The 11,146-nt window shown below is 38.5% G+C and overlaps 1 protein-coding gene and 1 pseudogene across 1 annotated transcript; both read left to right on the top strand.

Moving 5' to 3' along the window:
- The first annotated feature begins 2,429 nt into the window (after window positions 1–2,429).
- Window positions 2,430–4,558, top strand: LOC103375518 (UDP-GlcNAc:betaGal beta-1,3-N-acetylglucosaminyltransferase 3 pseudogene; annotated as a pseudogene).
- A 4,368-nt stretch (window positions 4,559–8,926) lies between these two features.
- Window positions 8,927–9,949, top strand: LOC103375517 (UDP-GlcNAc:betaGal beta-1,3-N-acetylglucosaminyltransferase 3-like). The gene has a single exon (XM_008305821.1). The coding sequence runs from the start codon at window positions 8,927–8,929 to the stop codon at window positions 9,947–9,949; it is 1,023 nt and encodes a 340-aa protein (XP_008304043.1).
- Window positions 9,950–11,146: the final 1,197 nt, after the last annotated feature.

The raw sequence follows: 11,146 nt of genomic DNA, 5'->3' as shown, positions 1-11,146 counted from the left end.
CTACAACAATAGAAAAATCCTTTGGCGTTAGTGAGTTGTGTGGCTAATGCTTTTATTAACATTGATCATACGCTCACAGGTCAGAGCTTTGTGGAAACTGCAAAGCTGAGGGACATTCAGAGATGCTGGAAACTTTAAGACGAACCTCAAACCAGTAAACATGGATTATGTTGGTTACTGTGTTTTCATGTCACCTCGAGCTTGTACTGTGAAGCAAGTTCAACATTCCCAGGGTATGTTTTCATGACTTGGCTTCACTAAACCTAACAACCACAGTCTGTAAAAGTGGTCTGATGATGCTGGTTATCAAGTTGGTAAGTCAACACAGGTTTTCTCAAACAAGCTATGAATGTTCACATAAGAGGGGCGGTGTTGGCATCAGGTGACCAGCTGCAAACACATCTCTTGGCACCAGAGTGGCATACTTCACCAACAAGAGCAAACTATTATCTTAGAAAAAACAACCTTTTTAAATGTTTAATTGAGGCTAAAAGCACAACAGTTGCAGTTGTCAAAGCCAGGAAAGAGAGAAAACTTGATGACCGTGATAACACTTATCAGGGCTTATGAGTATCACTGCTCCATCATCAGGACACAATGAGGTCTGACGAGAATTACAATCACATATTGTATTAAATCAGTGTGTTACTTAAATGTGTTCTTATGGCGAGTAAGACAGCCTTTTTCTTACAGCTGCAACTCTGGTGCTGTTAAACAGTCTGGGAAGTGAGTAGAGAACAAATAAAGCATAATTTTAAGTGGTAAGTAGGCTGATTTCATATTGTACAGGTATACTACAAGTAATACTGGACAACTTTAGTGCTTCAACCAGTGTGTTGTTGGATGTAATCAATATACAAAACCACATTGAATGGTCTTTAACGGTACTAGTAGCAAACAGAAATATAAACAAAATCAACAAAAAGAAGATATCAGTCCACATTTGTACAGGATTTGTACAGGTGCTAATGAATTACCATTAACAAAGACTAGGTTACCAGTGTTACATTTGCATATTTCTTCAAGTGAACCTTGCAAAGGGCAAATGCCTACATGTTAAATGTGCTTCTTCTGCTTTTCGTTTGTCTTTTTTGTCGTTTGAGCAGACGTTGTGAGGTTTTTGTAAAAGAGAACATTACAATTTAACATCATGGACACGACACTCGATATTCAAAACAAATAACTTTTGATTTAGAAAGTGAAATTAGCTGTGGAGAATTCTTTTCCAGACATGGGTAAACAACTAACTAAATGAAGGAAACAAAGTGTGTGTTCTTTGTGGGTTTTTTGTTGTTTTTTTTTTTTTAGCAAAAGAATGATTGCGTGATGGCCTCATGACACAACAACAAAGCTGATCATCAACCTTTGGCCTAAGGTGCTCTGGTACTAAACGCACTTGTGAGCTACTTTATGTTCTAACATGGTGTTTGTTATAGCCACTCCATGACTAGCACAGAAGTCCAATAACAAAACTCCTCTTGGGTTCAGATCGGGCAGGTCGTTCCTCCCAATCATCCCCCTCTAGGTTTCTCCGTCATTGCCCATGTGAGCGTTGAAGTCACCCAGGAGAACTATGGAATTCCCAGGTGCCCCAAGGTAGGGGAGTCCGGGGTTCCGTGGAGGCGTGCTTGAGGGGAATTCGGTGTCAGTGCTCATGAATCCACATCTTGTGAGGCCGAGTGCTGGCGGGTTAAGTGTGGCTGAATGCAGGCTGGCTTGGTGAGGCTGGGCAGTGGACCGCTGGAGCTGAATGGAGGATCACTTGAGAACAAAAGACGAGAGACAAAGTACAAAGCAAAAACTCACTAGAGAAAACACGAGAGAGTAAAGTGGCCAAAGTACCACTCTGAAAGTAGATAATTGTCTGGCACTGGAGCACAGGTGCAGCGAAGCTTGAACCAGTGCCTAAGCACTGGATAGGCTGCAGGTGTGAGAGTGTGGGAGCATCCTCCTCCAGCCGGCCCCGCCCAGCCTGAAACACAAAAACGCACCCAGCCAAAAACACAAGCACAAATCGACAAGTCCAAATAATCACAGAATAATAAAACCAGTCCATACTCATCACACTGATCTACACCACCTTTGCCTTAAATCAGCTGGGGCAGAACAAAGACAGAATAAAGTAATGTATAGAAAATGGATGGATGGACTAATTCAGGATTAATCTTGTCCCCACAACCCCTTCACATTCAGATTTTAGAGGTTGCCAACCTGCAAAATTGTTTAGTAATTTAACTGTTATGAAGTCAGCAAAGTATTCCAGACCTGCCTTGAACTATGAATTGCTGCTACATTCATCTAAACAATGGAATGTGTAGGAGGGAGCTCTGGCTCCTGTTGCCTGAAAGTCTAGACCCAGGGCAGAATTTTACCCCATAGAAACCTGTACATCACCTGTAACTGCCTGAGCTACTGTCACTGAGCACACAATGACGGTGGATGAACGGAGGGACTCTCACCAGCTCACTGATCTACCAATATGCTCAGGTAATTAGTGCTGAATGACATTTTATTTCATTGTCTACTATGTGTTTCTGTAAAGTTAATTTTGGATTTTTTGACTGAAATGACTGAAACGTGTTCAACCAACACAGAATAGTTGATGGTCTGATATGAAGAATACAAATTTGATGTGGAAAACTTTTATTCTACATAGTTGTACTTACTAAGAAGAGACAAAAGATTAATTTATGGTCTGAATCTGTTTAATACATATATACATATATATATATGTAACAATCATTTAAAATGCCACCTTTCATTCTTTACAAAGCAATTTATAGATAAACAAAAGTTTACAAAAGTAACTTTTTGTCTGTTTGCTTGGTAATAATGTTTATTTAACATGATAAAGTCTTCTTCTGACAGAGTCAGGGGACTACTAATTCTAAAAATACACAGAAACACAAACTCAAGGAATGTATAGCAGCTTAAAACAACACTGAATGCGACAAAACAAGAAAAGTGGGTATGTGCCTCAGGAGGACGTGGACCACATATTCCAGCCTGTCAAAGGTCTTGACTTGATTCTATTCCCTAAGCTATTTCAGCTAAAAAAATAAAAAATCAAAAACACCCATGATGTAGGTATTGGCGGACAGATTCTGATGGTATGTTTATATATTTAGAGAATTAACATGTTACTTACAAGTCGCAAAAAGCCATATTGATGAGTGATTTCAAAAAACTTCCAAATTTGGATATTTAGTTTTGCAGGATTGTTTTTTTCCCACAATTTGCATTGTAAGTGACATTGGAATCTGTGCTGCTTTAGTTACAAAAAGGTCATTATTTGTCTCGTATGTCTTATAACGGCTCTGCTTATTGTGTAGGTTCATTTAATTTAAAACTTAGTAGTGTAAAGTTAGTCATCGAAATATGATGTATATTATATCTGATGACTAAACTTGTATTTCTTTTTGGTCATTTCAGTGTTTCAAGGAAGAAAATCTTTAGCGCCGCTCTCTTGGTGTTGGGAGTTGTTTTTGTGGTTGTTTGTCTCCGGCTATCTCAAGATTTGACCAACTACAAACACATCGTCCTTCAAGCACATGTGAGAAAGTCTGTCAACCAACCATATAAACCATATAAATACTCCTGGCCAAAATGTCGCAGAAACATATCTGCTGCCAGAGTCCCCGGCTTCAACTCACTTCCTCTTCACCTACAAAACTTTCTCTACCATCGCCACTGTCGACATTTTCCCATGATACTGGATGTTCCTGACAAATGTGGAGGAGCTGCTGGATCTGCAGAAGTCTTTCTTCTACTGGTCATTAAAAGCTCTCCTGGGAACTATGACCGTCGAGAGGTGCTGCGTAAAACGTCGGCTAAAGAGAGATTGCAGAATGGTGTGTGGATCCGAAGGATCTTTATTTCAGGAACGACAGGTGAGGGTTTCGAGAAAGATACACTGAACAACCTCCTCAAATTGGAGCAACTTGAGTACAATGACATCCTCCAATGGGACTTCAACGACACACACTGCAACCTCACCTTGAAACAAATCCTCTTCCTAGAATGGATGGACAGAAACTGTCCACATGTTCGCTTCCTGATGAATGGTGATGATGACGTTCTGGCCCACACAGACAACATGGTTGAATATCTGAAAAACCTGAAGGACAATGATGGAAGCAAACACCTGTATACTGGGTACCTGGTGGAGAATGACATACCTGTACGATCACCAGAGAGTAAATATTATGTTCCAGTTCAGGTGTATGAGTCGGACTCATACCCAACTTTCTGTAGTGGTGGAGGATACCTGTTATCTGGCTACACAGCTCATGTCATATACAACATGTCCCACTCAATCACCCTTCTTCCCATGGATGATGTTTACATTGCAATGTGTGTGGACAAAGCAGGACTTCGTGCTAAAGCCCACATGGGAATGAAGCCCCTGGGACATCGCACTCCCCCCAAAAGTGGTCCAGTAGACCCTTGTTTTTTTAAAGGAATTCTACTTGTTCACAGATTCCTTCCTGCTGATTTATATGTTATGTGGAACCGGCTACATGATCCTAATCTGAAATGCTTTCACAGTAACAAATAGCAACCTACAGGTGATGAAAATGTTTACAGGTGCTCATTTTTGCCCAACAGCCTCTTTATTAGGTACACTTCTACAATCTAATGCAATCTGATCCAAAAACAACAATTCTACGGTTAGTAAGATCCTGCTAATGATCAAATCAGAACTTTTTTAGGAGACGAAATTGATAAAATATTTAAAAAATATTTACACCAAATGGTGCTGATCACTGGTTTTCTGTCATTACCTTTATTAAAAATATGAAATAATGTTTTAGTTTGAGCTGATGTTTAGCCTTCCTTGTATCCATTCAAAATCTATTCAGAATAGCTACATTTGTAACATTTGTGAAACATACCAAACAAAAAGATTGAATGTCAACTATAAAGCTTTGTATGTGGTATTAACATGTCACCTTGTCTGCAGTACTTTGATCGGCTCTTGCTCCTCTTACTGTTTGTTGTAAAGTTTGATTAGGTGAAGGCCTCTTGATTGTTTTTTCTTGTCTTTGTGGTGGAACATGATGATATGAACCCTATCACATGTGTTACTCAGGTGGAGCCTATATAACATACTGATGTCTTTGTCCTGCTATGATTGTTGATCTTGAATAAAAGAGAAGTGCATTTGGAGCCAGTGAAAGAGGTTTTTTTTTTTTTTCCCCACATTCAGAGATGAAAGTAAACCTTCTTTTTTGTCCTGTATATAATAACAATCAAAGGGAAGAATACATATTTCTCTCACCCTGCTTGTGTGTTTTTGTGGTTATTTGCAGGAGCAGCAACAGGAGTGTTGCAGGCTGAGCTCAGCTTAACCAGTTGTAGTTCATCAGGACAGTTCAGTGTGTTTCTAATGCTCGTATATTCTTATACAGTTGATGATCTCGCCAAAGCAGTTTGACGCTTTTAAAATTAGACTGAATGTCAACAAAAGGCTTCAGTATCAGTGTCTTGGATGTGAAATGGTCAAACAGACCTCATAAACAGAACAAATGAAAGAGCAGAGATCTACCACCACTTAGTGGGACAACTGAATTACAGCAACACGTGCAGGACAAAACCCAGCAATGGAGACAAGACGTAAGTAGAACAAGTAGAAAATAAATACTGGAAGCTTTTCAAAAGTCAAAACATTATTTTTATTTCCGTCAACTAAAATGTTTTTCCACTGCTAGTTTAAGTTTTTAGTTAACTATAATAGCCTTGGAGTGTGTGTGTGTTTTTACTTTTAGTGGAAAATGTTTGACAAATGGCATACAACTGTCTGTCAGAGAAGACTGGGACACTTCTTTAGATTTCCATCAACATCAGACAGTTAACTACTACAGATGTTTTTTTTCTCCTATGTTGGAAATAGTACACACCAATAAGTCATGTGAAAATTCTGTCGCGTAATCTGAGGTGTTGCTGTCAGGTGAGAATCTGTCAAAATCTACCGGGTTTGTAGGAGTGATTGAAAACTCAAGACTGCCATAATATACAACGTCTTTACAAGTGTATGTAAACTTTTGTTTATGACTGTAACCTGTCTATATTTTTATTTTAGCAACATTGATAACACTATTTATTCCTGTTATCAGAATCTGCATAAATTGCAAAAAACATCTGGTTTGTGCCCCTTTTTGTATATCTATTACTGCACATGATACTTAAACACTAATTTTTCCACTTGTGGAAGTAGGAAAGAGAGGAAAGTGCAAAATACTGGCTGATTAGATGACTCCCAGTCTCAAGAATCATGACAGAATAGAAACCTTCTCTCCCAATAATGATCCAAAGCACCCTGCCAAAATCACACAAATGTTTCCAAAGCAGAAAAAGTAAAGTCCACGGCCTAGCCAGGTGTGTTGTCTAACTTGTGCCCAATTGAACACCTGTGCAGTATCTCAGAGAGAGAGGTAGAGGAACACAACGCCTCCTGCAAAGATCAGAAGAAAAGAAAAAACTGTTCAGGACTTTTTTTTGCAGCACTGGCATCCTTTTCCTTAAGAAGGTTGAGTCTGTGATTAGGGGTGCAGGTGGACATGAGAAGTACTGAAAAAATGCAAGATGGAAGTCTCAATAATAAAGGAAGTACTGCCTTTTACTACATGAAGTTCTAATTTTTTAAATATTTTGTTTTACTTATTTTTAACATACAAAATCTAAACTGTTTGTAATTTTACCAAATACCCTTAGAAGTAATGCAACTGCTGTAAGATAACAACATTTTGAATCATTTGACACTTAAGTGACATTACAAGAGATGTTCTCACTTGTGTTGTCTGCTATCCCAAGATTTTCAAAAGTGTAAATATAAGTATGTGTTCTATTTGGTGACTGCTTCGGAGGCACAAACAAGCTTTTTATGGTAAGGATAAAATTTTTCAGGATTATTATTAGTAATACTGATTACTGACTCAAATGATTAATCATATTGTCTATTTAGCTCAGTGTAGAATTCACCTGCTTGACCTGAACCTCAAAACCTGGCATGTGTGACATCTTACAGCCTCTTCAAGTTTAGATGTCAGTGGCTTCCTGGTTAGGCAGGAACATGATCCGACTTTGTCCCAAGAGAACAGAGCTGAGGGCTGACCTGCAGAGTTGCTGCTAAGCTGCACCACACCTAAAATTTCTTTGTGTGGTCTCAGGGCTCTTTACCCACTGAGGCTCCCTTCTTAGGCAGCTTTTACTGACAATTTACACCTGGTAGACAATCAGAAAACAACTCTAAACTTTGCTTCAGTAAACTATGTGTTTGTTCCAGCCCAACTGAACCATTTGCTCAGACATCAAACACTCTGAGCTATGTAGCATTTTGGGAGAGCGCTCTTACCTTTTTTTACCTGAAAGGCTTAACCCAGGGCAACACGAAACGCCTTGTACGTCCCCTGTCATTTCACGTTGACTGTGCTCACATGAACTGTGGATGGACAGAGGAATACTCACCTACGCACTGATCTACCAGTATGCTCAGGTAATTCTGCTGAATGACACTAGGTTTGAAGTGTTTTATATACATGTATATTGGTATTCTACAAACAATATTTAGACTGTCTGATATGGAGTCAGGGACAAACTTTTATACTCCTTTCGCTTACTCATTCATAAACAATGCAAGATTAGCCTATAGCCTTGTCTATATAGTTTCTATAATTTCATTGTCATATTCCTGTTGGATTTATATGAGCAATGACACATTATTTTTTGGAAGTGCGCCACAATTTATGAGAAAAAGAGCTTAACGGTAATGCATCTCACTACAATAGATCATGCCTGGTTGAGAGACTTTTCTCCACATGTTTACTGGAAACATCCATTTTGGTCACAGAGAATGAGAAGGAGGACAGACACTTTGATGAACTTTGCCTTCTTGTTTTTTGTTTTTTGGTAATAACATTTATTGAACATTTTCCATCCTTCTTCTGGCAGTACAGTAAGATTTTATTACTTCCAGTGACACACAAACAGACACACAAAAGGAATGCATCACAGCTTAAAACTGCACTGAATGCTACAAAACAAGAAAAGTGGGTTTTTGTTCGAGGAAGAGGTAATGTTGACTGACAGAGGCCAAACTAGGCCCTGGACAACCTAATAGACCCTGCTTTGTAAATTATAGATTTTTTTTAACTGTTTAAAAAAAACAAAACTCAAAATGTCCATGGTATTGGCAGATCATTTCTGTGAATGTAACCGTGTTGGACAAAATGTTCTGTTAATTTGCTCCTGTTAGATTCATTCCAAGAATAAATCAAAGCAAAACATATCCCTGCAGGTTTCTGTGAAAGATCTAATCTTTTTTTTTTTTAAATCTCAGATTGTACTATATATGCGATATAATACCTTAATGCTTAAGTGCAAAATAGAATGCTTTGTATTTGGTCTCCTGGGTCAACAACCTATTCCAGAAGAAAATTGTCAATTTGCATTTGCATGCAGAAAAGAAAGATGCTGTTCAGCTGTTCATGCAACATTGATTCTGACAACCAGATAGCAGCATGTAACATTATACACAACTTTAATTTCTCCTCTCTGTCAAACCGGTGCGGTATTTCCTCCATAGACCAACCATACTGTAAATAAAGCACAAAAAGTAATTCAACAAAAGTTCATTTAAGGCTTTAGAAATCTATAGTTAGTTTCAATGCTAGAAACTATCTGCTTTGCAAAATATGATATTCTTTATGACAGTTTTGTCCTGTTGAACTTAAACTCTAAGTTAAAGTGTTGGAGATGTAACATTTTTTTGGGAATTGAAAAAAAAACTATTTTTTCTCATTGCAGCATTTCAAAGAAGAATATCTTCATCGTTGCACTCTTGTTGTTGGGAGTTCGTGTTGTGGTTATTTATCTTTGGTTCCCTGAAGATTTGACTGATCAAAAACCCTTCCTGCTTCAAGCAGATATGAGAAAGTCTGTCCTCCAACCAAAACCAGCAACCACAAGTTCTACTTTTAAATACTCCCGGCCAATGTGTCGTGAAAACACATCTGCTGCCAGAGTCCCCGGCTTCAACTCACTTCCTCATAAAATACAAAACTTTCTCTACTATCGCCATTGTCGACATTTTCCCATGATACTGGATGTTCCTGACAAATGTGGAGGAGCTGAAGGATCTGCAGAAGTCTTTCTTCTACTGGTCATTAAAAGTCCTCCTGTGAACTACGGCCGTCGAGATGTGCTGCGTAAAACCTGGGCTAAAGAGAGATTGCAGAATGGTGTGTGGATCCGAAGACTTTTCATTACAGGAACAGCAGGTGATGGTTTAGAGAAGAAGAGACTGAACAAATTCCTCAAACTGGAGCAACATGAGAACAATGACATCCTCCAATGGGACTTTGTTGACGCATATTACAACCTCACATTGAAACAAATCCTCTTCCTGGAATGGATGGACAGAAACTGTCCTCATGTTCGCTTCCTGATGAATGGTGATGATGATGTTTTTGCTCACACAGACAACATGGTTATGTATCTAAAAAGCCTGAAGGTCAATGATGGAAGCAAGCACCTGTATACTGGACAATTGAGGACAAATCAGGCGCCTATTCGTGATGAAAATGATAAATATTATGTTCCAGTTCAGGTGTACGAGTCAGGGTCATATCCTGATTTCTGTAGTGGTGGAGGCTTCCTGTTGTCTGGCTACACAGCTCATGTCATATACAACATGTCCCAGTCCATCACCCTTCTTCCCATGGATGATGTTTACATTGCAATGTGTGTGGACAAAGCAGGACTTCGTCCTGAATCCCACATGGGAGTGAAGGCTTTTGGACATCGTGGTCCATCCAGTACTGACCCATTAGATCCTTGTTATTTTAAAGAAATTCTACTTGCTCACGGATTCTCTCCACTTAATTTGTATGTTATGTGGAACAGCTTATATGATCCTGATCTGAAATGCTTTGACAATGTCAAATTGTAACTTACCAGTGATAAAAGTTTGGTAGTGTTCATATTTACTCAATGTCCTGTTTATCAGGTACACTTGGAAAACTGGTTGCATTCAACCAAAAAAATATTAATTCTGCTGTTACTTAGATAACCTCCTGTACATTTTTCTTATTAAGTCTGTTGTTTCTAGTGATGTTGTATTCAACTGTATTCTGTTGAAAGATGTTTGCAATATTTGTTTAGTACATATGTGGTTCGATCAAATTCTTTCTTGGTACCTAGCTGTGTATTTCTGGGTAAGTGAAGAACAGATGACTTTAAGTAAGAAGTGGTAAAAATTTTGTGCTTTCGAGGGACTTTCAAAGAAATGACACTGTATGTATATATTGTTGTAACAAAATTACATTGTAGTGAATTTATCATGACTACCATAACCTTGGTCCCACTATTGGCATAGTCAGGTTTTGAATGCACCCTATATTATTTACATTCTTTGGCTGAGGAGTTCCTGTTAATGTCATGAGAATGTGATACTGTATTGTTTGAAAGACAAATGCTACAATAATTTAAATATGATTATCTGATCACAGTCACATGTGTTAGTCAGGTGGGGCCTACATGACATACCAATGTCTTTTCTACAATGATTGTTGAACTGGAATAAAAGGGAAGTGCATTTGGAGCATTGATAGAGTGTAAAACATTCTTTCCTACAATCAGAGATTAAATTAAAACATGTTTGTGGTCGATGTTTGTATATAATAAAGAGCTAAATACATGTAATGTACACTTGGATACGAAGTTTGCTGTAATTTTCTTATCAATATATAGTATAAACCAGCGGTCCTCAAACAACGGGCCGCGGACCGGTACCGGGCCGTGGGTCATTTGGTACCGGGCCGCACAGATAGAATAAAAACATTTTATTGGTTTATTTTTATTTCCAGCGGAGTCTGCAGGGTGTTTTATTTTGAAAAATGACTAGCTCGTCTTCCCGTCACTTCCGTTTGTGTTCGTTTCCCGTACTTGACTGTCAATTTTTATGCCCGGCTGCTAAACGAAGCCGTCAGTCAAAAACAAACGTCTCAGGAGAGCTGCTTTGGAAAGTGGGAGAGACAGGAGAAAAAGTAAACATGTTAAGCAATAAAAATTAATTTTATTCATTTATGAAACTTTTCAATAGAAAAAAACAAACAATTATTTGTTATGTGCGTAATGACCGGTCCGT

The sequence above is a fragment of the Stegastes partitus genome, unplaced genomic scaffold (assembly GCF_000690725.1).
Source record: "Stegastes partitus isolate 25-593 unplaced genomic scaffold, Stegastes_partitus-1.0.2 Scaffold2643, whole genome shotgun sequence".
Taxonomy (NCBI): domain Eukaryota; kingdom Metazoa; phylum Chordata; class Actinopteri; family Pomacentridae; genus Stegastes; species Stegastes partitus.
The sequence above is the reverse complement of the archived record's forward strand: the minus strand, read 5'-3'. Positions and strand labels throughout refer to the sequence as shown.